The sequence below is a fragment of the Macaca nemestrina genome, chromosome 7 (assembly GCF_043159975.1).
Source record: "Macaca nemestrina isolate mMacNem1 chromosome 7, mMacNem.hap1, whole genome shotgun sequence".
In the NCBI taxonomy this organism is placed as follows: domain Eukaryota; kingdom Metazoa; phylum Chordata; class Mammalia; order Primates; family Cercopithecidae; genus Macaca; species Macaca nemestrina.
In genome coordinates this window covers 136,744,661-136,770,719 of record NC_092131.1, presented here as the reverse complement: position 1 = coordinate 136,770,719, position 26,059 = coordinate 136,744,661, and the positions used below count along the sequence as shown (strand labels likewise).

The following is a 26,059-nucleotide window of genomic DNA, read 5'->3' as shown; positions in this document are numbered from 1 at the left end:
ACCCCCACTCGGCCGGGCGCGGTGGCTCAAGCCTGTAATCCCAGGACTTTGGGAGGCCGAGATGGGCGGATCACGAGGTCAGGAGATCGAGACCATCCTGGCTAACACAGTGAAACCCCGTCTCTACTAAAAAATGTAAAAAAAACTAGCCGGGCGAGGTGGCGGGAGCCTGTAGTTCCAGCTACTCGGGAGGCTGAGGCAGGAGAATGGCGTAAACCCGGGAGGCGGAGCTTGCAGTGAGCTGAGATCCGGCCACAGCACTCCAGCCTGGGCGACAGAGCGAGACTCCGTCTCAAAAAAAAAAAAAAAAAAAAAGAAACCCCCACTCATCCACAATGTCTTGTCAATGCATTTTTTTTTTTTCCCTCAAGTCTAATTTCATTCTCTTTTTGCTGACATTCAACTATTACCCTCTACTGTGATAGGGAAGTTTCTTGTATCCTTGTACCCCTTTATTCACTCAACAAACTCTTCTCCAGCACCCACCATATCTTAAATACTTGGGTATACAAAGACTGCCTAGTCACTGTCCTCAAGGAGCTTGCAGTTGAATTTTAATGCAGGAAACCAAATTTTTTGTCTATTTACTTATTTATTTATTTATTTATTTATTTATTGAGATGGAGTCTCTATTTATTGAGATGGAGTCTCTCTCTGTCACCAGGCTGGAGTGCAGTGGCACAATCTAGGCTCACTGCAACCTCTGCCTCCTGGATTCAAGTGATTCTCCTGCCTCAGCCTCCTGAGTAGCTGGGACTACAGGCGCACACCACCACACCCGGCTAATTTTTGTATTTTTAGTAGATAGGGGGTTTCACCATGTTGGCCAGGATGGTCTCGATCTCCTGACCTCAGGTGATCCACCCGCCTCGGCCTTCCAAAGTGCTGGGATTACAGGTGTGAGCCACCGCGCCCGGCCTAATTTCCAGATTTTTAACACAAGCAAAGTCTAGCCCAGTGGCTGATATAAAGTAAGTATTCAATAAATGTTGTTTCCCCTTTTCAGGGCTGCAGTATGTGGGCACTACAGCAGAACACTGGAAATTTTCAAAAAACCCTTTCCAGGTGGACAACGGCACCAGCCAGAGTGGGTGGAGATGGTGGTTTCTATCTTTACTTGGGAATGTCATGATTTGTTTTGGATGCTCCAAATGTCAGGTTGGAGATGCATGCAAAGGAGGGGGCTTATTCTAACCAGATCAGGGCTAGAGGCAGCCCAGGACACTGTCTCCATGGTGCACAGCTCCAGACAGTTTGGAAACACACAGAAACCCATCCAGAGGCAGGAGATTGACAAAGGCAAAAATAAACAAAGGCCAAGAGATGGAAAACTCATGAGGTGGGGCACAGTGGAGAGGAGGGTAGTGGGGAGAGAGAAAAGTGGGGGCCGTGGAGGGGGCTTAGAGGGGTGTGGTCCTGTTTTTGTGTGAGCTAAATCCAGCCCCAGGGCCTAAGAATCACCATGGCAACGGGATGAATGCTGCTGACTCCATGCCAACACAAACCTCCTGGGCTTAGCAGGAATGGGCTCAGATGCTATGGGGCCACGTTCTCAAGAAAAATATCTGAATCAGGCTGTTTAAATCACAAACTCTCCACCTCTCTCCCGGTTTTGTAGGCAATCAGTGTTTAATGAAATGAACAGAAATGACATGGAACCACTTCCCCTACTCTCTCTCTCTCTCATACACACGTGCACTTATTCCCATAGAGCAAAACTCTTTCCCTTTCTGGTAGAAACTGACAGCTCATGGGATGCTGCACATTTTCAGAAGCGAGGACCTCACCTGTGAGAGGTTCCCCCTTACAATGGCATTAGTGACAGAGGACAGATGGGGTTGCTTTTCACGAGACCTAAGGCAGCTGGGGGCCCCTATGAGGTGGCTCCAACTAAACCACTTTTACCTTTCCCAGAGCGGCTTGGCCTATGGGATCTCCCTGAGATTTAGGGTTGGTGCTAAATAGAATGTTCAGTCTTGTGTAGGGCTTGTCTCCTTCCTGCTTCTCCATTCCCAGGTACCCAGAAGTCTCACACTATCCCCTAGTACACTAGTCCAGCGCTAACTCATCCATTAGACATAGGAGGCACAGTGCCTAAGGCCCACATTGCAAAAATGTTTTGACTTCTTTTAAAATTAGAAGAAAAAAACTTTTAAGTGGAAGAAAATGGTTTAGTACATATTAATATATTCATCTTTATATCAATGCAGTAATAAAATATAATTTTAAAGAGTTTTTTATGGAGGAAAGGGGGCCCAGAAAGGCAAAAGTGCCCAGGACCCATGGAAGTCATAATGTGGCCCTGCCCTAGTCTTCCCTCCTGCCCACTCAAACCCTCTAGACTCCAGAGTTTTCCTTCCCCTATATCAAAATGTACCTGCTACCTCATGTCCCTCCACTAACCCTGGAGCTCCTGGAGGGCAAGACAATTCTTTATGTATCCTCTGTGCCCACAGTCATATCAGGTATTGCGTTACCATTTCTTCTTTTTGCGGGGAGGAGGGTTGGAGGTGGGATATATGGGGTGGAGCAGAAAATTCAGAAAAAAAAAGACAAGGCTAGGTTTGAAACAAATATTGCCAGAATGAGAGGCCCACTTCTCAGTCCTGCTCTCTAGAAGTAAGTTAATGTGACAGCAGAGTCAAGCCAAAGCAGGGGTTCTTCACTTGAGACATATGGCCAGGTCTCAGGGAGCAGAGAATTCCTGGAAACTGCAAAAACTTCCCATCTATGCAGTCTGACTTTGTCCACATCCCCTATACTGAACTCCACTGAAACTGTTCCTGCTGAGTTTGCCAATATCTCCAATCCAGTAAATCCAACAGACACTTCTCAGGTATAACCCTGGTTTCTCAGCACCTTTTGACACTGCTCATCTAGCCCTCCTCTTTGGCTTCCATGACACTTTGCTATCTCAGTCTCCTCCTATTTCTCTGGTCACTACTACTGTCTCCTTTGCAGGCTCTCTGCTCTGTTGGACCCTTAAAAATAAGTAATAATAATAGCAGCAGCTGATACTTATCAGTGATTTACTCTGCACTGGGCACTACAAAAGCATCAATCCTTTTAATCCTCAAAGTAATCCTAGATCTGTTCTCCAACCACCAGCTACAGTGATTCTTCTAAAAACCGTATCTCATCATTTCCTTGCTTAGAACCTTCTAATGGCTTTCCTCTGCCCACAGTTTTTAAAGTCTTTCAAGATCTGGTCCCTGCCTACATCTTCAGCCTGATTTCTCATCACTGCCTCTTCCTTTACAACCCGCCTGCTTTTAGCTTCTCCAAGAACTTCAGGTCTTTGCATGTGCTGTTCCTACTGCCTGAAACATTTTTCCTCCACTGTTTAGCCTAGAACCAATTCCTCTGGAGGAAGGAGACTGGTTATGTGATTGACACTGAAATCAGTCTGCCAGGTTCAACTCCCCGCTCTGCCACATCCTAGCAATAAAACCTTGGGCAAGCTATTAAATTCTCTGGGACTGGCTGGACATGGTGGCTCACACCTGTAATTGGGAGGCTGAGGGTGGATCACTTGAGGTCAGAAGTTCGAGACCAGCCTGGTCAACAAGGCAAAACCATGTCTCTACGAAAAATATAAAAATGGCCAGGCATGGTGGCTCACACCTGTAATCCCAGTACTTTGGGAGGCCAAGGTGAGCAGATCACTTGAGGCCAGGAGGTCATGGCCAGCCTGGCCAACATGGTAAAACCCTATCTCTACTAAAAACACAAAAATTAGCCGAGTGTGGTGGCATGTGCCTATAATCCCAGCTACTCAGGAGGCTAAGGCAGGAGAATCACTTGAACCCAGGAGGCAGAGGTTGCAGTGAGCCGGAGGTTGCAGTGAGCCGAGATTGCACCACTGCACTCTAGCCTGGGTGACAGAGTGAGATTCCATCTCAAAAAAAAAAAAAAAAAAAGAAAGAAAGAAAATAAAAATACAAAAATTAGCCAGGCATGGTGGCGTGTGCCTGTAATCCCAGCTACAGAGAGGCTAAGGCAGGAAAACTGCTTGAACCCGGGAGGCAGAGGTTGCAGTGAGCCAAGATTGCACCACTGCACTTCAGCCTGGGTGACAGAGCGAGACTCTGTCTCAAAAAAAAAAAAAAGTGGGCCAGGCGCGGTGGCTCAAGCCTGTAATCCCAGCACTTTGGGAGGCCAAGACGGGCGGATCACGAGGTCAGGAGATCGAGACCATCCTGGCTAACACAATGAAACCCCGTCTCCACTAAAAAATACAAAAAAAAAAATTAGCCGGGCGTGGTGGCGGCGCCTGTAGTCCCAGCTACTCGGGAGGCTGAGGCAGGAGAATGGCGGGAACCCGGGAGGCGGAGCTTGCAGTGAGCCGAGATCGCGCCACTGCACTCCAGCCTGGGCGACAGAGCGAGACTCCGCCTCAAAAAAAAAAAAAAAAAAAAAAAGTGGATAAGGCCTATTGTGAAAATTGATCAGTATAGTAAGGTGCCTTGCAATGTTACATGTGTCACCTGAGTATTTTCTGACCCTAGACCATGTTAGGACTTCTTGCCAAGTATTTCCCTCAATTTTATAATACCATAAACTCCCAACTTCACTCTTGAAATGTTTGTCCATCTGCCCACCTTGCCAGGCTGGCAGCTCTGTGAAAGCAGGGGCTTTCTGACTTTGATCCTGCTCATATTCCTAGTGCCTAGCATGCAGTAGGTACTCAGTTTGTTAAGTCGTTAACTAGAAATCCAACACCTCCTAGATATCATATCCTGGTGATATATGCTCTCCAGCAAAAAACTAGTTTGAACAAGGAAGGATGGAAGATAAGGTTTTTAACGATAAGGCATACAGGGCAGACTCATGCTGAGGCTGAAAGCATTCACAAAGGCAACTTAAATCATTAAGAAAATATCTTTATTTATTTTGAAATGTTCCAATAATCAATGTAAAAACTGTGGTAGTGGCTCTTTCACAACTTTACAAATTATAGAAAAATTATTTTTCACCTTCTTTGCAGAAATCTCACTCCCAAATTGTACAGGGCTCTATTATGGCTAAAACCCAGCAGGAAGAAGGGAGGAGAGAATACAGCAAGCAGGGCTCTGGCTCTCTGGGTGGCCAGAAGGCTTTTCCTACACATTAAAGCCCAGGTTGAGTCCCAAAGACCTGTGACCCCCTCTGAAGGAGGCTCCATTCACATGGTTCTGTGGCACACTGAGGCAGGCCTCTATCTCGAAGGCCAGTTGGCCACAGAAGGCCTGAAAGCATGGCACTCGTGGTTGCAGGCCACAGTCAAGGCAGCTTTGTGAGAATGAGAACAGGAGGCAAGCCTATAGTTCAAATCCCTTTCTTTAAAACATAGCCAGGAAAGAGGCTGTGGACACTGGCCAAACAGTGCACTAGGTTTAGAAATTTCCCCTTTTACTCAGCTCACAAAGACTAATTTGTCAAACAGCTATTAAAAAAAAAAAATCAGAAAACAAACACTTGGTTCCATTTCAGCTGTAATCAGCAGTTGGTAATTTTTAGAAAAAGATGACTTGAGTTGCTCATTCAGTCTGTATTTTTTGTCAGGCCCCTAACTCCTTTCTTTCCCATCCATAGTTTTTTGGGGAGGCGGGGAGGTACAGCTCTAGGAGAAGGCTGTTTGTTGATTTGAGAAAACTGTTAAAATGTTTTGCACTCACATACAAAGGCTGATGGAATTCAAAAATGATCCCACTGATTTTTATGAGAAACATGACTGTTCCTCTTGGGTGTCTCAAGTCAAAACAAGGCAACCGCCTAGTGATTTATAGTTCCCACATTTTCCGCCTTCCAGAAGGCATTAGAGAAAGGGCCAACCTCCGCCAGCAGAGATTGTAAACACACCACTGACAGCTTGGACACTTTGTTTTTAAATGCAGCAGGGCTTTTTCCTTTGGCCCTGGCTGAAAAGCCAACTCCCTAGGACAGTTTAAGAAGGAGCAGATGGAAGCGCTCCCCTAAAACCTAAGAGTGAGGGACTAGTAGTCCCCGTTGACTGGAGTGTGGCTAGGAACATCATCAAAGGCAATCGATACATTTAGGACATACGAAAATTGTCCTGTGGTTCCCCAACTGTTGGCCCCTAGGCTCAACCCAGCTGGACATGAGGCATAGGAGGTACAGAACAAGTTACCATAAGGCACATAGTTGAGGTAGCCCCCACACCAGGCCCAGAAAGATTATCTTTTTGCACGATTCCAAAAGTGTTGGAAAGCAGAGGAGTTGATGACACTCACTATGAGCAGCAGCAGCAGATACAGGGATATCATGACGGTAAACCAATGGCTGGAAAACCAGGAGAGCTGGCTCGAAGCCCTGTTTAAGAGGGAAAAAAGAGTGGTGTTGGCAAAAAGAGAAAAACATTTTTTTTTAAGTGTGTACAACAAGTCTGGCTCAAAGAAGACAAAATGATGAATTTCATCCTCTGCCTGAGCCATGAAATGAAGCTTCGTGCCTCCTCGCTCAAGAAACCTGGGGCTGTTTGCCCGGGCACTGACACGCCTTTCAACAGGATATTTTCTAAATGCGCAAAGACAGCTATGCAATGAGCTCATCCTGATCTTCCCATTTGCAGCTCCTCTTTTACCATTTACAACCCATCTTGATATCTATAACAATGACCTAGCTCAGGGTGTCTGCCCAGATGATGGCAGGTGGCAGGTTATTTAGCTAAAGTCTTTTCACTTTTAGACACATGCAGATATAAATCCAAGCTGGGGAAATCCTCTTTGGCCCACTAGGAGATGATCTAAACCACCCAAGTGTGCACTAAAGAGAGGCTCCAGGGAGAAGTGGGAAAGGAATGGAATTTTCAAGGATAAAAAGTCAGATGATTTTAAGCCAAAGCATGATGTCACCCGGACCCAGGCAACTTATGTCGATTTCCCAAATTTGGGCAGGGGTCTAGAGGAGACTTTACTGGTTTATGAAGTCTGGAAGTATGGAAACCACTGGTATGTACAAGCAGGAGTGGGGATTATTTAAAGTGACCCCTTCTCCTGTCATATCTACTCACCTGCTGCTGGCCCCTGCAAGAAGCACCAGCATGGATTCCAACAATGCAACAAAATCTCAAGAGTGGCCCCAAACCCTGGTGAGCCCCACACATACTCCCACACTGCAGAGATGGAACTAGGCATCCGCCAAAGCTGATAAGGTCTGAAGGCCCACATCTGCTATTGAGTTCAATGCTCTCATTTTAGAGATAAAGATGAAGCATCTCAGGTCCAGAGAGGGGCAGTCGGTGGTTCAGCAGCCACTGTGGGAAGCTACTGAGCCAGCCTGTGCACAATCCCACCCAGTGTCCAGTTACTGCCCTGCCTCTCAGCTTAACCTCATCGGTGGGTCTCAGACTGCAATCATGGGCCTAGTGGCTAAGGGGCCACACTGTTTAGGGCAGCCAATTTGGACTCAGTCAGTCCCTCATGCTATTTGTGTTTACCAATCTTTCTCTCTTCTCACTGGAATATAGTCCTCTTAGGGTTGAGACCACATCTTCTTCAGCTCTTATCTCTCACCCCTCACTGTGTCCAGCATGGTGCTTTACATACTTAACCCCTAGCGGAAGTCTAAGGCTGGGGGAGGGGAGGCTGATACCTACAACAACTAAGAAAGTCAGCACTCTGAATACAGCCATTAGTTGTTCTCCTGGACCTTACCTCTTGGGTGGCTTCTGTGAATACACCAGGAGGTACTTCACTCGCAGGAGCTGGTTATTGGTGACCACAAAGTACTTGGGAGGGATGTCTCCCCCTTCACTATGTTTGATTCTCGCTCGTCTGCGGTCTATCTCCTTGGAATCTGAATAAGGAGAGTAAAACACACCTTCACTGGGGGGAAATAGAACTAAGGAAGCACATTATGAATAGAAGTAAGTCAAGCCTCCTGGTGCTGAGGGGGAAGAAGGCCCGGCAGGCTGAGGAACAGACCTGTGTGTGCATAAAGCAGCACTGAAAAAACTAGAGAATCTGGCAGGCAGGCAAATGGGAGGCGGAAAAAAGGAGTAGGAAAATATAAGAGAAAGAAGGAAGAAAAAACAAAGCTCAACTGAGCGGGGAGAGCAGAAGGAAGAAGCAAATTGATGGCCATAGCAAAGAAATACGCTGGGACTGGGAGCTAGGAACAGGACTTGATCTGAACACGCTTCTTAACAGCATTTTATACATATATATATGTATGTATGTGTGTATATATATATATATATATATCTTTTTTTTTTCTTTTTGAGATGGAGTCTCGCTTTTGTTGTCCAGGCTGGAGTGCAACATCGCAGTCTCGGCTTACTACAACATCCACCTCCCAGGTTCAAGCAATTCTTGTGCCTCAGCCTTCCAAGAAGCTGGGATTACAGGCGCCTGCCACCACTCCCGGCTAATTTTTGTATTTTCAGTAGAAACGGGGTTTCGGCCGGGCGCGGTGGCTCAGCCTGTAATCCCAGCACTTCGGGAGGCCGAGACGGGCGGATCACAAGGTCAGGAGATCGAGACCATCCTGGCTAACATGGTGAAACCCCGTCTCTACTAAAAAAATACAAAAAACTAGCCAGGCGAGGTGGCGGGCACCTGTAGTCCCAGCTACTCGGGAGGCTGAGGCAGGAGAATGGCGTGAACCCGGGAGAGGAGCTTGCAGTGAGCTGAGATCTGGCCACTGCACTCCAGCCTGGGCGACAGAACGAGACTCTGTCTCAAAAAAAAAAAAAGAAAAGAAACGGGTTTTCACCATGTTGGCTAGGCTGGTCTCAAACTCCTGACACCTCAGGTGATCGGCCTGCCTCAGCCTCCCAAAGTGCTGGGATTACAGGCGTGAGCCACTGCACCCGGCCTTAACAGGCATTTTAAATGAACCATTCTGGATTTGAGGTTCTTAGAACATTTCTCTTCCACCCTTCGTACCAAGATTTGTTTTAAAACAAACAAATAACCCTTTTCTTTTAATAACACAAAAAAGCTCTACAAAAAACAAAGACAACCAAAGCTGCGTGACAGCAGAGGTTGGAAGATTTTGTTTAATGTCACGGTTTGCAAACTTCCTAAGAATTATAAATGCAAATATCCATGTCGTCTGGTTTGGAGGGTGGTGTCAGACCTGGGCCTGCATCTCAGAATTCCAGTTGTTTTACATTAGAGGCCAGAACAGTTTTCTGAATTCTCTTGGAACCAACAAGCCAGATCTTTCTTTCTTTCTTTTTTTTTTTTGAAGTCTTGCTCTGTTGCCCAGGCTAGAGTGCAGTGGCACAATCTTGGCTCACTGCAACCTCTGCCCCCTGGGATCAAGTGAGTTTCATGCCTCAGTCTCCCAAGTAGCTGGGACCACAGGCACATGCCACCACACCCGGCTCATGTTTTTATTTTAGTAGAGAGGGTGTTTCACCACGTTGGCCAGGTTGGTCACGAACTTCTGACCTCAGGTGATCCGCCCGACTTGGCCTCCCAAAGTGCTGGGATTACAGGCGTGAGCCACTGTGCCTGGCCCCAATAAGCCAGCTCTGGAGACTGGAATGACAGTTCTGTAACTCTTCTGCCTTTGAGGAGAGCCACACAGTGGTGGGGGGAGACAAGGCGAACAGTCTCAGGGACACAGTAGGGGAGTGGGAGGAGGTAGCTGGCTAGTCATCACTCTGGAGAGCCCAGGACTCCGCAGCGCCTTGGCTGCCCTTCACATCCTGGAGGGCTCTGGCACACGCCAGTGTAGATTGGAGGGTCTGGACCCAGCGCCCTTTGCTTCATTTAGCAAATATTTGTTGAATATCAAGTACGTACCAAGGCTTTCTGCTGATACCAGGTGCCCAAGAATGAATGAGACCTCATTCCTACCTTCAAGGGGCCCATGCTCTGGCCTCATCATTCACTTTTTTAAAAACATAAAATCTCTCCTCCTCCTGCAAAGCTTTCCCTGGCTGTTTGGACCCACCATGATTACCACTTCCTCCGAGCTGTCTCTGTGGACCTCATCAGCCTCCTTACCTGGCACCCCCTACCTACCCCCTTGTAGCGAATGGTCTCCATTGTGTGTTCAATCTCTAAGAAAACTGCTCACTCCCTGGGCAGGACTCTGTCCGGCACTGCCCTGGATCCAACCCAACCCTTGGGCATGCAATGGGTGCTCTACCCAACAGCTGGGCCAGCAAGAGCCTGCACACCCAACAGAGGCCTGTAACCCAGGTCTGGGCCAAGTGCTCACTCACCCTTCTTCTTGGTTTGGCACTTGACGTCCGGATGGTCAATGACCTCACACACGGCCACACAGCTAAGGATGGGGCCAAGGAGGCTGTGCTGCCACCCGTGGCCATGGGGGCTGTATATGAGGGCCAGGCTCAAGTCACTGGTGAGGTAGGTCCCCTCTCCGAACAAGGATGTCTGCAATAGCAAGGCCAATGGAAAAGAAACACAGATGGGTGAATGTACAGTGGCACGACAAGACGACACAGGTCTCTCTTCAAGAGTTGTAAACACAGAATTTATAACCCCCACATTTGTCCCCCAACAAGACACAGGATCAAATAATCCTGTGATATCTTCTTAGGGTTATTACTAAACACATTCCTGCCTGACAACAGTTTAACTGATTGTGGATTTGGCCATCTGGCCTGGCAAACTAGCAGTTCCTTGTGGTCAAGGCTGAGTGAGAAAAGCATAGGTATAAGCATCCAAACCGACCTCGGTTTGAATCCTCCAGCAAGTGGCAAGTTATATAAACTCTCTGTGTCTCAGTTTCTAGATCTACAAAATAATGTTACTAGTAGCTCCTTTACAAGGTTGCCAGTGAGGATTAAATGAGGCAATATACATAAAAGAGTGGGACACCTGGCACATGTAAATAAATGAGGGGCCAGTACTCCATTGCAGGCTTTTATGTTCTAGTATATAAAGTAATTCCTGTTACATGAATGCAGTAAGCATGGTTACTCTGATGGGCTTGAAATGCAAAGTCACACCCTTAGGTACAGGGAAGGGGTCCCACCTGAGAAGGGAGGTAATCTGAGTCATTACTTGGAAAATAAATGAGTCTCTCACAAATAAAGAAAAACAAAAATTAAAAATAAATACATTAGAAATTAGTCTCAGGCTGGACGCGGTGGCTCAAGCCTGTAATCCCAGCACTTTGGGAGGCCGAGACGGGTGGATCACAAGGTCAGGAGATTGACACCATCCTGGCTAACACGGTGAAACCCCGTCTCTACTAAAAAAATACAAAAAACTAGCCGGGCGAGGTGGCGGGCGCCTGTAGTCCCAGCGACTCGGGAGGCTGAGGCAGGAGAATGGCGTAAACCCGGGAGGCGGAGCTTGCAGTGAGCTGAGATCCGGCCACAGCACTCCAGCCTGGGCGGCAGAGCGAGACTCCGTCTCAAAAAAAAAAAAAAAAAGAAATGAGTCTCTTAGACCAGAAACTACAACCAAATGAGGGAGGCCTACATGCAGGGCAAGGTACGTCTTACTCTTTGTATTGGTGTTGATCAAGAAAACATCTAAAAATCTAGGCAGCATCTCCCTAGTGGTGCCCTCCGTGAGGAAGCATGCCAGGTGAAGGACCTATAACTTGAGGCTACAGCAGGCATAGTGAACACATCTTTGCCCATGGTAGATGACCAATAATCAACCACAATCTCCAACACAGTAATATCAAGCATGGCACTTATTCCTAATGATCTAGAATCCTCAACTGAACATTCCAGGTAGCTGCTACCAATGAATGGACACTGACACTCAAGTTGAAATTCATCTGCTATCCCTGGGCCACACGATCAGTATCTCAAGATGATAAGCGGACTTGAATAGTTCACAGAAGAATATCTTGGCCGGGCGCAGTGGCTCAAGCCTGTAATCCCAGCACTTTGGGAGGCCGAGACGGGCGGATCACGAGGTCAGAAGATCGAGACCATCCTGGCTAACACGGTGAAACCCCGTCTCTACTAAAATACACAAAAAAGTAGCCGGGCGAGGTGGCGGGCGCCTGTAGTTCCAGCTACTCAGGAGGCTGAGACAGGAGAATGGCATGAACCCGGGAGGCGGAGCTTGCAGTGAGCTGAGATCCGGCCACTGCACTCCAGCCTGGGCAACAGAGCGAGACTCCGTCTCAAAAAAAAAAAAAAAAAAAAAAAGAATATCTTATGCTCTGGAATTGAGAAATGTTCTTTTCAGTGGCACCAGGCTTCCAAAATCCTAAATCTGTTAAATGAAGCTTAGGAGAAATGAAACAAACCTTTGCTTGGCCTTTGGGAAGCTCTTTGCCAAGTTAGGCAGGGTCTCCATCTCTCAAAAGCTGACACAGACCTTCTCCAATGACACTGGACGCCCTCTGATCTGACCCCACATCCATTCTCTGCTTATGCCATCATGTGTTCACCCTTCCTTGAGAACCCCGTGCAAGGCTGCCATGAGCAGTGGTGCGCAAGAGTGGGAAGCTCGGTGTATCTCTGCCATGAAAACAGTATCAGTATCAACTGGCAGATGAACTCCCTCAAGCAAGCCCTTCATTGAAAACCCAGGCAGAGGAGGCCATAAGAGGATTTATATGCTTTACCAAAGCATTTTTATAAGATGCCTGTAAGCAGCAAACTCCTTGGGGCACTGAAATGAAGGTTTAGTGTACAAGAGTGTAATCCGCAGGCAACTTTTCCAGGCCAGCACCATCGTAATGGGGAAGCCCCCTGGATTCCAGTACCCTGGACATAATGGTACGCTGACAGCCAGTGGTGGACTGAGAGACAGTGACTAACTGTCATCCTTTTACACTAACAAGCCGTCATCCTTAGCAAAACCCAACGACATTAATCAGATACAACAGGGAAATGTCTCCAGTCTCAGGGCGGCAGCAGCCACAACTGAGCCCATGGCTCATGGAGTCAACTCGTCACAGACAAGGCAGATACTGCCATGACTGGGGGAAAGGCCTGAAGCTCCTCCAACTACCCTAGGTGCCCATCCATCAGCATATAAAAGCAGCAACCTCTTCCTTGGTACTTAGTACACAAAGAGCCCTTTGCATATATGAACTGTTTCAATCCTCTGACATACGAGAAGGAGGGTAATGGTGTCCTTTTTCACAGATGAAGAACCTGAGGCTCAGAGAGTTTAATTTACCTCAGGGCCATAGAATTGCTAAATAAGTCTCTGTAGCTCCAGGGTCTGTCTGTAATGCTCCTCCTATGCCTGAAGGGTAAAATAAAGGCCTGCAGAGAAGTGGGTAGGTGAATCTGTTTTGACTCATAAAAATGGGAAAAAAGAAGCTCAAGCCGGGAGGGAAAGGACCTCTGCTCAGTGCATCTTGGCATATCCTTCGGTTTCTCCAAGGGCTGATTTCCTGGAGTGTGGCCCCCAAGGAAAGTGCTTCTCAAACTTCAGTGTGCATACAAATCACCTGGGGACCTTGTTAAAGTGTGGATTCCGTTCAGGTGGTCTGGGGCTTGAGCTATGCACTTCCAACAAGCTACCAGGTGATGAAGATGCTGCTGGTCCAGGGAACACACAGAGGAGCTAGGGTTGGTTACACATTGGGATCACCTGGAGAGCTTTTGAAGCAACTGATGCCTGTGCTCCACTTGGAGATTCTGATTTAATCGGTCTGGGATGCAGCCAGGCATCTGGGATTTTTTATTTTTTATTTTTTTTGAGATGGAGTCTCGCTCTGTCACCTAGGCTGGAATGCAATGCCATGATCTCAGTTCACTGCCACCTCTGCCTCTCAGGTTCAAGCGATTCTCCTGCCTCAGCCTCCGGAGTAGCTGGGACTACAGGCACCCACCACCATGCCTGGCTAACTTTTGTATTTTTATTAGAGATGGGGTTTCACCACGTTGGCCAGGCTAGTCTTGAACTCCCTCAGCCTCCCAAAGTGCTGGGATTACAGGCGTGAGCCACCAAGCCCGGCCTGGCATCTGGGATTTTTAAAAGCTCCCCGAGTGATTCTAAATATGCAGCCAAGGTCGGGAACTATCTTTAAATCGATGCTTCTCAAACTATAACCAGTGCAGGAATCACCTAGAGATCTTGTTAAAATGCAGGTTCTGATTCAGAAGGTCTAGAGTGTGCCCAAGTTTTGCATTTTCACAGGCTTCCAGGTGATGCTGCTACTGCTGGTCTGCAGACCACATTTTGAGCCAGAAGGTGTTAGTAAACCTACCCACCCCCCCACCTCTACACCCCACCTGCAAACTCCTAGGGTTCTGAATCTCCCCCTCCCCACTCTCCCACCTCCATCCCTACTTCCCCACATCAGCAGGGTGTCCCTTAGGCCCCACCTTGTTCAGATGGCAGTGCAGGCCATTGTGGATAATGGAATGGAAGTTTTCTAGGCGACTACCATGAAAGGCATAGATTAGGTCTCGTTCTCCTTTGGTCTCATAAAATTTGGCGTTGGCTGGGTCAAAGTACTCAATTTCAAACAGGAAGTCCGGTGCGGGAACAGGCGTGTGAGGAGCCCCAGTCAGCTTTTGGATCTTTTCAAACTTGAAAACATGAAGAGGGTCAAAATTTTATTTGGGGAGCTGGTAAATGTGCTGCAAAAATAGCCCCCTAAACCCTCAGGCTTAACTCCCATAGACTCTGCTCATGAGAACAACAGGTTTCATGAGGATAGAGACATAAGCAAACTCAGAGCTTATAGCACAAGACTGCTTTCCTTTAATAACATTTTTTCCCGGCCGGGTGCGGTGGCTCATGCCTGTAATTCCAACACTTTGGGAGGCCGAGGCGGGTGGATCATCTGAGGTCAGGAGTTTGAGACCAGCCTGACCAACATAGTGAACCCCATCTCTGCTAAAAATACAAAATTAGCCAGGTGTGGTGGCTAATTTTAGTCCCAGCTACTTGGGACTTTATAGTCCCAAATAGTCCCAGCTATTTAGTCCCAGCCCTTTAGTCCCAGCTACTTGGGAGGCTGAGGCACAAGAATCACTTGAACCCAGGAGGTGGAGGTTGCAGTGAGCCGACATCACGTCACTGCACTCCAGACTGGGCAACAAAAGTGAAACTCCATCTAAAAAAATAATAATAAATAATAATATTTTCCCCTACAGGAGGCTGAGAAGCATGAATTGCTCCTTCTAAGTGGAGATCACTTCTAATTTTCCTAACACTTTTACATCTATTTCCTGCATTCAATTTTTACAATAATCATGAGATTATGATTATCTCACGATTATTGTAAAAATTCCCTCTCATCCTTGTCCATGCACCCCTCTGCAATGTGATTTTGCAGGTGGGATTCTATCAAGATCCCATCAAGAGATGGAACTTACTTCTCCACACTTGAAACTGTGCTTGGCCATGTGACTTGCTTTGGCCAATGGAACATTAACATATATATGGCAAACACAGACTTGAGAAGGGCTTGTCCTTCCTTGTTTGCTGCTGAGTACCCCTCACCATTGTCCTGGCTTGTCTCCTATGGCATATGAGCGTCACAGAGGAAGGCTTCCAGCATGGTGGCCATCCCAGCTGAAGCCCCAGAAATGTAAATGAGGCCACCCTAGCTCATCCAGCCAAGCCCAGAACCACCCAACCAACCCACAAAATCATGAGAAGCAATCAGCATTTGTTGCTGTTGTTTTTGAGACAGGATCTGGCTCTGTCGCCCAGGCTGGAGTGCAGCGGTGCGATCATAGCTCATTGCAGCCTTGAACTCCTGGGTTCGAGCAATCCTCTATCTTCAGTTTCTTGAGTAGCTGGGACTATAGGTACAACCATTATGCGCAACTAATTCTTAATTTTTTCATAGAGAGAGGGTTTTGCTATGTTGCCCAGGCTGGTCTTGAACTCCCAGGCTCAAGCAATACTCCCACCTCAGCCTCCCAAAGTACTAGGATTACAGGCGCAAGCCACTGCCCCTAGTCTATTTAAGTGGTTTTTTTCTTTTTTTTTTTTTTTTGAGATACAGTCTCAGTCTATCTCTCAGCCTAGAGTGCAGTGGCGCCATCTCGGCTCACTGCAGCTTCCACCTCCCAGGTTCAAGCGATTCTCCTGCCTCAGCCTCCCAAGTAGCTGGAATTACAGGCATGTGCCACAATGCCCGGCTAATTTTTGTATTTTTATTAGAGACGAGGTTTCAACATGTTGGCCAGGCTGGTCTCGAACTCCTGGCCTCAAGTGATCCACCTGCCTCGGCCTCCCAAAGTGCTGGAATTACAGGCGTGATCTTGTAGAGTTTAGTATTATTTGGAATGGGGACTGTAGACCTGTGAATTTCCTCTCCATAGTGCTTACACCTATAGTCCCAGTTACTCAAGACAAGCCAGGACAATGGGTCACACCTGGCCCATTTTAGTGGTTTTCTTTTTTTCTTTTCTTTTTTTTTTTTGAGATAGAGTCTCGCACTGTCACCCAGGCTGGAGTGCAGTGGCGCGATCTCGACTCACTGCAACCTCCACCTCCCGGCTTCAAGCGATTCTCCTGCCTCAGCCTCCCAAGTAGCTGGGATTACAGGCGCCCGCCACCATGCCCAGCTCATTTTTTGTATTTTTAGTAGAGATGTGGTTCCACTGTGTTGGCCAGGCTGGCCTCAAACTCCTGACCTCATGACCCGCCTGCTTCGGCCTCCCAAAGTGCAGGGATTTATAGGCATGAGCCACCGCGCCCACCAGTGGTTTTCAAATAGGTCATAGACCAAAGCCAGTCTATGGCAAAGTTTTCTCTGGATTATGACTGAATGAGCAAAATAAGGGCAATATAACAGATATATTGATGTAAGGTTGCCATGTACCTTTCTTTTGAAGAACAGTTCTTTATTCTGAAGTCAAGGCCATCCTCCTTTCTTAGTACTATAATATCCTTTTATAAAATGATGATATATGGTAGGCTAACATACTTGGGCAATACAAAAAGTTGACAATCCTGGGTCCCAATATCCTACATTTTAACAGAAATTTAACCGGTCCACAATCAAAAGTCTAGGAGCTATTTACTGCCTTATCTACTTTAGCACCCAACATCTAGTAGGTGCTTGATGCCCATATTATGAGTGAGGTAAGAATAAATGAAAGAATAAATTTGAATTCAACAGATGACAACAGTGAAACCCAGAGATTCACTAGGAATTAGCCACCCAGCCTGGACCTGAATACAGATCTCCTGACTCCTACTCCAGGGCTCTTTATGGTGTTTTAACATCTAACACAGAAGAATGTCCCTTAGATACCAGAATCCAAGGTACCAAATTCTACGCCACATATGGAAGATTTGTGTCTTTGGTAGGAGCTTGTAAAACTGAATACTTTCTTTTTTTTTTTTTGAGACGGAGTCTCGCTCTGCCGCCCAGGCTGGAGTGCAGTGGCCGGATCTCAGCTCACTGCAAGCTCCGCCTCCCGGGTTCACGCCATTCTCCTGCCTCAGCCTCCTGAGTAGTTGGGACTACAGGCGCCCGCCACCGCACCCGGCTAGTTTTTTGTATTTTTTAGTAGAGACGGGGTTTCACCGTGTTAGCCAGGATGGTCTCGATTTCCTGACCTCGTGATCCGCCCGTCTCGGCCTCCCAAAGTGCTGGGATTACAGGCTTGAGCCACCGCGCCCGGCCAAAACTGAATACTCTTAAATTGAAATGAATTAAGTGATGAACGGTATGGGTAAGGGAAGAGCACCAGAGCAGGAATCAAGTCCTACACCCTGGTCCTTGTCATCCAGCCTGTCCCTGGGAGACCCCAGCCAGGCAAGGTAAACCAAATTATGGAATGTCTGACTTGTGACAGAAACTGTGCTGGGGGGAGTGACACACATTTTATCATTGCCCCACTTGGGGGTAACTATCAGTATCTCAATTAACAAATGGGAAAAAGGAGGCTCTTTTTGATAGAAATGGCATTTGAACCCAGAGCATGAGGTTTTCCACTCCTTTGAGCTCTGCCACTCTGTCTCCTGACAACTGACCCAGGTCAGTGTTTCTTAAGGTATGGTCAGGGTCACCCTTATCAGAATTACCAGTGGTGCTTGTTAAATAAAGTGAATCCCAACACATACCAAGCCCTTAGTATGTGCCCTTAGGCATTATTCAAAGTGTGAAAACTCATTCAATTCTCATAGTCAGTGCCCTGAGGGAAGTATACTATTATCATACTGATTTTACAGATGAGGAAGTGGAGGTACTGAAATGCACCTGGTACCTACTCAAGGTCACACAGCTGAGATGAGACAGAACTCAGCTTTGTACAGCCGGTGGGAAAGTTCCTGGGCCTGACTCCAGACACAGAAATAGAAAGTCTAAAGGTAAGGACCAGGAATCTGCATTCTCAAGCTGCCCAGGTCACTGGTACACAGGGAAGTCTCAGAGCCACTGGATTCAGTGCTGTCCTAGAGCCCTCAGGCCCCTAAAGTCTGTGATCCTAACGGAAACAAAGTCTCACCTCTGCCTTCCCTGCACTGTGGATTGTCAGGATCTTTGAGGATAAAATCCAGCTCACCAGGTCCCAGGCCCGTTTGTGGTTGTCTCCAGAGGACTGGAGAAGTTCTTTCAGGTTAGGTAACTTGCTGGCATCTGCGAGCTGAAGCAACAGAAGAACTTCCATTAGCAAGGATCCCAGACACAGTGATAGTCAGGGGCCCTCTAGTGGGAAGGCAGGCAACGTTCACTTGTTGCACATCTCAAGGGATCTCCTGAGAGGAAATTCATAGGTCTACAATCCCCTTTCCAAATAATACTAAACTTTACAAGCTCTAAAATCTGAAAGGTATTTTTTTTTTTTGGTGGGGTTTTGTTTTGTTTTTGAGACAGGGTCTCACTCTGTCGCCCAGGCTGGAGAACAGTGGTGTGATCTTGGCTCATTGCAGCCTCTACCTCCTGGGTTCAAGCAATTCTCCCACCTCAGCCTCCTGAGTAGCTGGGACTACAAGCGTGTGCCACCACGCCCGTCTACTTTTCATATTTTTTGGTAGAGATGAGGTTTCACCATGTTGGCCAGCCGGGTCTCGAGCTCCTGACTTCAAGTGATCTGCCTGCCTCGGCCTCCCAAAGTGCTGGGATTACAGGCCTGAACCACCATGCCCAGCCTTGGTGGTGGTGTTTTTTTTTTTTTTTTTAAACTCTTTGGGTACCAAACCTGACCTGAGCTGATGGAGGTTTAATCTTTACCTATCCCCTTCCTGTTAGGATAGATGCATTCTGCTGCAGGAATATTAACATGCCATGAGTATGGCATGCCACCCACTGCAGGTGTGACTGAATACATGATATACGCATATGTGGGTAAAGTGCTACAATACAAAGCCTTTTCCCTTCTGTGTGAGAATTAGTTAACTTCTGTTAACTTGTCCCCCTGGAGACGGGATAAAGGTAGTATGACAACTACATACATAACCAGGCAACACTGCTTAAGGTGAAAATGACCCAGCATAGTACACGGCATCTGGCCTGGGAGGAACTGTAAATGGGGAATGCACAACTTTGGGTTTCCCAGAGTGTGACAATGTTTTGTTGGAACCTTGGCAGCTTTGTTGATGACATTCTCAAGAGTGAGACCAGCCTCTGAGGAAAATGGAGCTTCACTTAGGCCAGAGCAGTTCCTGCACACACCCCATGTGGATTTTGTCAGGCCTCTGAGCCCAAGCCAGGCCATCGCATCCCCTGTGACTTGCAAGCATCCCCTGTGACTTGCACCTATACGCCCCAATGGCCTGAAGTAACTGAAGAATCACAAAAGAAGTGCAAATGCCCTGCCTCACCTTAACTGATGACATTCCACCACAAAAGAAGTGAAAATGGCCAGTCCTTGCCTTATTATCTTATTGCCTTATTATCTTATTGCCTTATTATCTTGTGAAATCCCTTTTCCTGGCTCATCCAGGCTCAAAAAGCTCCCCCACTGCGCACCTTGTGACCCCCACTCCTGCCCACCAGAGAACAACCCCCCTTTGACTGTAATTTTCCTTCACCTACCCAAATCCTCTAAAACGGCCCCACCCTTATCTCCCTTCGCTGACTCTCTTTTCGGACTCAGCCTGCCTGCACCCAGGTGAAATAAACAGCCATGTTGCTCACACAAAGCCTGTTTGGTGGTCTCTTCACACGGATGCGCATGACAGATTTCATCTCTTTACTCCCAAGTTTTCACTTCTCGGGGCAAAGACTAGCTCTTGGACCTCTATGTGGACCGCTGCAAGGACTTCCACAGAAACAGAATGGCTGATGCTGTGCTGCTGAAAGCTGTCACTAGTCCTAGAGCCTTCAGATTTAGGCTGATGCCTCGTGGGACCTGTGATAGGACTCAGCCTAGTTGTCATTGCAGCACATTATTTACCATTCTAAAATCAGGAAGAATAGGAATCCTGAAACATATTCAGTGCCAGGATTTCTGATAAGGGACTGGGGACCTGGACTAACAGATAGCAACAAAGTATCTGTAGCTTTTGCTCAGAAGTTATGACTGACTAGAGGTCAAACCTCTCCAGCATGGCATTTAAACACCTCTAGCCTAATCTCAACCCCTTACCATCCCCTCCATCACAGACTGGTGCTATCCAGGAACATGTCTTGTTCCAAGAATATCCCTTCCCCCACCTCTACTACCCGGGCGCTTCTGGACCAAGAGACCATTCTCTCCTCTAAGTCCCTAAAGCCCATTGCCCCAGTACTCCCTTCCGAGTATGTCCAGACTCCTGGAGGTCAAGAACTGTCTTATATATTTCCAATTCTCCTCTTTCCTGGATGCAGAGGAAAGAGCATGAACTCTGGAATCAGATCTCAGTTAGAATCTCTGTTGAGCTTCTATCTTCTCTCCAACAAGGGAACCTCACTACCTCCCCATGGGGTTGTCAGGAAATTGAAGAAGGTCACAGAATCTCAGGGCTTGGTCTATATATGTCCATTTCTTTTCTTTCCATTTACATTTCTCCCCAGACAACACTGTCCTCCCAAACCCTGGCAACCTTTCCTTCTGCTTTGCTAGGGATGTAGTTGGCACTTCAAGAATACTTGTGGTGGCCAGGAGTGGTGGCTTACACCCGTAATCCTAGCACTTTGGGAGGCTTGGGGGTGCGGGTCACAAGGTCAAGAGATTGAGACCATCCTGACCAACATGGTGAAACCCCGTCTCTACTAAAAATACAAAAATTAGCTAGGCGTGGTGGTGGGTGCCTGTAGTCCCAGCTACTCAGGAGGCTGAAGCAGGAGAATCACTTGAACCCGGGAGGCAGAGGTAGCAGTGAGCCAAGATGGCCCCACTGCACTCCAGCCTGGTGACAGAGGGAGACACTGTCTCAAAAAGAAAAAAAGAATACCTGTGGTTCTTTTCCATTTTTCTAGAAAATTGTTACTGACTTTGGGAGTTTTTCTTAGCTCTGCAGTTGAAAACTAGAAGCAGAGCCAGGTGTGGGGGCTCATGCCTATAATCTCAGCTATTCAGGAGGCTGGGGTGGATTTCTTAAGGCCAGGAGTTAGAGACCAGCCAGGGAAACACAGTGAGATGGCTCCAAAAATAAATTTAAAAAAAGAAAATTAAAAACGTCTTAGGACCACTTTATTTCTATTTCCAAAGATTCAATCAATAGCCTCATATATTGTAATGAAACTATCTCAGGTCGGGTGCGGTGGCTAATGCCTGTAATCCCAGCACTTTGGGAGGCTGGGGTGGGTGGATCACCTGAGGTCGGGAGTTCAAACCAGCCTGACCAACATGAGAAACCCCGTCTCTACTAAAGATACAAAATTAGCCGGGTGTAGTGGCATATGCCTGTAATTCCAGTTACTTGGGAGGCTGAGGCAGGAAAGTCGCTTGAACCCAGGAGGTGGAGGTTGCGGTGATCCGAGACCACGCCATTGCACTCCAGCCTGGGCAACAAGAGCGAAAGTCAGTTCCAAAAAAGAAAACAACAACAACAACAACAAACTATCTCTACAGGCCTCATGAGGTATCATTGAAAATCTAATATTTATTAAAAGAAAAAAATTTTTTGGAGATAGGGTCATGCTCTGTTGCCCAGGCTGGAGTGCAGTGGCACAAACACGGCTCACTGCAGGATCCATCCCCCCCCACCAGAAGTGATTCTCCCGCATAGCTGGGACTATAGGCACATGCCACCATGCCCAGCTATTTTTTTTTATTTTTAGTAGAGATGAGGTCTTGCTATGCTGCCCAGGCTGGTCTCAAACTCATGAACTCAAGTGATCCTCCTGCCTCAACCTCTCAAAGTGCTGGGATTACAGGCATGAGCCACCAAGCCCAGCCTACTTTTTTTTTTTTTTTTTTTTTAAATGTATATGTGAGCCCAGGCATGGTGCTTTACGTCTATAATCCCACCACTTTGGGAAGCTGAGGCAGGCAGAACTCTCCAGCTCAGGAGCTCAAGACCAGCACGGGCAACATGGCGAAACCGCATCTGCACAAAAACAAAACAACAAAATAATTAGCCAGGCATGGTGGTATACGCCTGTAGTCCCGGCTACTTGGGCTGAGGTGGGGGGATCGCTAGAGCCTGGGAGGTAGCAGATGCAGTGAGCCATGATTGTCCTACTGCACTCCAGCCAGGGTGACAGAGTGAAACCCTGTCTCAAAAAAAAAAAAAAAAAAAAGGATGTGTGGAGTGTAAATGCTCCATGAGTATTGGTACTATTTCTATGCCTTGCTTACTATTCCACCCCGCCTGCTTCACCCCCAGGCTGCATGGCCTTGCATTATTCAGGGAGCATTTACTAAGCATCTACTTTGTGCCAGGCCCTGTGCTTTTAGGAGGGGACATTAGATTTAAAATGGGCCCCTTAATCAAGTGGGGAGGCAGAAAGGTAAATAATCATGACTTAAAAGTATTCATTGTCGCCGGGCGTGGTGGCTCTCGCCTGTAATCCCAGCACTTCGGGAGGCTGAGGCAGGCAGATCATCTGAGCTCAGGAGTTCAAGACTAGCCTGGCCAACATGGCGAAACCCCATCTCTACTAAAAATATAAAAATTAGATGGGCGTGGTGGCAGGCGCCTGTAATTCCAGCTACTCTGGAGGCTGAGGCAGGAGAATCTCTTGAACTCAGGAGGCAGAGGTTGCAGTGAGCCAGTGAGCCACCACTGCACTCCAGCCTGGGTGACAGAGCGAGACCCTGTCTCAAAAAAACAAAAAGAATTCACTGTCATAACAAAGTTGGATACAAACTACTAAGAGGACAAGGTGGGACTTCTGTTGGGTAGGGGCTAAAGGAAAAGTGGGTGGGGTTGGGACCAGCTTCACCAAGGAGGTACTGTATGATCTGGGTTTGCTATACAAAACCACAGAAGTATGAAAACGCAGCGTGTAGCTGGGGAAATGGGTGTTGGCATATGGTTAATTGTGCAGTTCTCCCAGGCATCTGGGGCTCTATTCCTCTACTAGCTGTGTGACCTTGAGTGAGATGTTTGACTTCCTGTGTCTCAGCTTTCTCAAATACATAATTGGGATAATATTAGTAGCTACTTCATAGGGTCCCGGTGGAGATTAATCAAGTTAAACAAGTGCTCAAACCAACAGGAAAGTGTTACGTACTCTAAAGTTACTGTGACTGCAATGACTGCCATCATTAACAACAGGTGATTCTGTGTGGCTGGAACCTAGAGGGTGGGGAAGTGGTTGCCAAGAGGAACAGTGGGAAGGTGACCTCAAGTGAGGTCATCTCAAATGATCCTGTGAAGGACCTTGCACTCCACTTGGGAACCCCGAGCTTTGTTCTGTAGGTTATATACGGAGTCACTGAAGACACACCCCAAATGGTGTACCCTCAGGTAGCTAGCTACCCATACAGGACTGCTGCCTGCACAGTCCAAAGGGCACTCATCCCCCTTCCTTCTTTTCTATTCCTTGTTATCTCAGAGCCAGACTGAGTCATCTTCTCTCCCAGGATTACTACTATTCCCATCACTCCTGTCTTCACATCCCACCTGTGAGCCACAGCCCTTGTCAACAGTCCCTATCTGGGCCCAGAGAGCCCCACAAAAGGACAGTCAGCTAGCCAGGCGCCTTTCAGGGACTCAGTCTGGACAAAGGGGAGAGACACCTCCCAGCTTCAAGCTGGACCCAGGCCTCTTCCAGGCCCTCCCACTGCATCTGCCCAGACAGGGTCCCTGCTGCATCCTGCCCTCCTGGCTCTCCACCATCTGTCCACACTCTTTAACTCCTCAACTGACCTTCTTTATGTTCCATTTCACTTTTCATGTTACTCTGAAAAATAAATCTGCTTTAACAATTTAATAGGATTCTTCCTCTTGTGACTAAAACCTGTCTGCATTTTAGCAGGGCCTTTTGGGAACCAGGCACACAAGTAGGGTTGCCATTTAAAATACGCTGTGCCCGGTTAAATTTGAATTTCAGATAAACAACAACAACAACAAAAGCTCCTTTTTTAAAAAAGACAGGGGACGGGGTCTCATTGTCACCCAGGCTGGACTACAGTGGCAAGATCACAGCTCACAGCAGCATCAACCTTCCAGGCTCAAGCAATCCTCCCACCTCAGCCTCCAGAGTAGCTGGGACTAAAGGTATGTGACATCATGCCCAGCTAATTTTTTGTAGAGACAGGGTTCCACCATGTTGCCCAGGCTGATCTCAAAACTCCTGGGCTCATGCAATCCACCAGCCTCAGCCTCACAAAGTGCCGGGATTACAGGCATGAGCCACTGTGTTCAGTCAACAAAATTTTTTTTAGTGTAAATAACCCATGCAATATTTGGGATATATTTATACTTAAAATCCCAGCACTTTGGGAAGTCGAGGCAGGTGGATTACCTAAGATCAGGACTTTAAGACCAGCCTAGTCAACATCGTGAAACCCTGTCTCTACTAAAAATACAAAAAATTAGCCGGGCGTGGTGGCAGGCACCTTTAATCCCAGCTACTTGGGAGGCTGAGGCAGGAGAATCGCTTGAACCAGGGAGGTGGATGTTGCAGTGAGCCAAGATCACGCCACTGCACTCCAGCCTGGGGAATAAGAGTGAAACTTCATTTAAAAAAAAAAAAAAAAAAAAACCTTATTGGTTGCTCAGCTGAAATTCAAATTTAACTAGGTGGCCTATATTTTTATTTGCTAAATCTAATACTCTTACCCTTAATAAGTCCCTTAGGAATCCAGTCTGGCCTCTTAGCCTAATAGTACCTCCTGCCACCAGCTCCCTCCCCAAACCCAATGCTATTCCAAGTGACCTATGGCTTTCTTCCTCTGTGCTTCTGTGGCTGCCTAGCATGACATCCCATTAAGTCTTCAAGGCCAGCAATCACCTCCCATGTGAAGCCTTCCCTGACCACCTACAACCTCTGTACTCAACAACTGTGTTCTATGTTCAGCAATTACAGCAGAGCCCCATGTTGGCACCTGACCCTCTGGGGCCAACTCAAATCTGATTGGGACAAACATTCCCTGAGGCCAACCACATCTTACTGACCCTGGAGCCCCATGCCAGCCTGGAACCTGGCATGAAGTTAAGAACAAAGAGTAATAGCAACTATTTATTTGAACCCTTACAGGTGCCAGCCACCAGAATAAATGCTTTGCATGAATTTATTCTGTTATCTCGTGTTATTCTCACAACCTATTTTGAAGATGAGGAAACTGAGGCTTGAGATGCTAAGCACCTTGCCTAGCGGCACACAGCCAGCGTGGCAGGGAAGGGATATGAAGCCAGGGGGCCCAACTCCAGAGTCTATTCTCCTGCCATACCCTTCTACCAAACGAATGGAGAAATTTAGTGGTGGACTGAATATTTTAGCCCAAAGGAACAATTCCGGCAGAACTTTTAAGAGGTTGCTTTGGGAAGCTAATCAGATATGATACTGGAATTCCTCCCAATCCCAAAATAATACAACTGAGACAGCTACTGGCTGTGCCTAAACCAAAGGTAGGGAGAAAGATGTATGTGATATGTAGTATAGGGGTATGTGGAAGAAATCACCATCTAGGCAAGCATTCTGAATCACACATCAGTACATGGCAGTGGAAGTCATTTGCCAACTGGTCCAGGAGAATAACTGTTGAAGAGGAAGGCAGGCATTTCCAGGGATGGGGAGGGTTTCCCACTCCAGGTGGGAAAGAGCATGGCAGATAGGCAGAGAAGTGAGCAGTGTGTCCCAAAAAGTGCTCCTAGGCTCAAATGTCCCCCAGGGCCTGAGAGGTAAAGAAAATGAGTAACAGGGG

At 47.3% G+C, this 26,059-nt stretch overlaps 1 protein-coding gene across 2 annotated transcripts in view; it reads right to left on the bottom strand.

Moving 5' to 3' along the window:
* Positions 1-4,860: 4,860 nt before the first annotated feature.
* Positions 4,861-26,059, bottom strand: part of LOC105488453 (poly(ADP-ribose) polymerase family member 16) — a 31,679-nt gene continuing 10,480 nt past the window's right edge. Inside the window, exons 2-6 of one of the 2 annotated variants that reach the window (XM_011752505.3) lie at positions 18,326-18,463; positions 14,234-14,440; positions 10,181-10,352; positions 7,656-7,797; positions 4,864-6,312 (exon numbers count right to left, since the gene is read on the bottom strand). In XM_011752505.3, the coding sequence (XP_011750807.1) occupies positions 6,177-6,312; positions 7,656-7,797; positions 10,181-10,352; positions 14,234-14,440; positions 18,326-18,463 (795 nt within the window). In that variant the 3' untranslated portion in view covers positions 4,864-6,176. Of the gene's footprint in view, positions 6,313-7,655; positions 7,798-10,180; positions 10,353-14,233; positions 14,441-18,325; positions 18,464-26,059 lie in introns of both variants that reach the window. The other variant, XM_011752513.3, reaches the window with a different exon arrangement.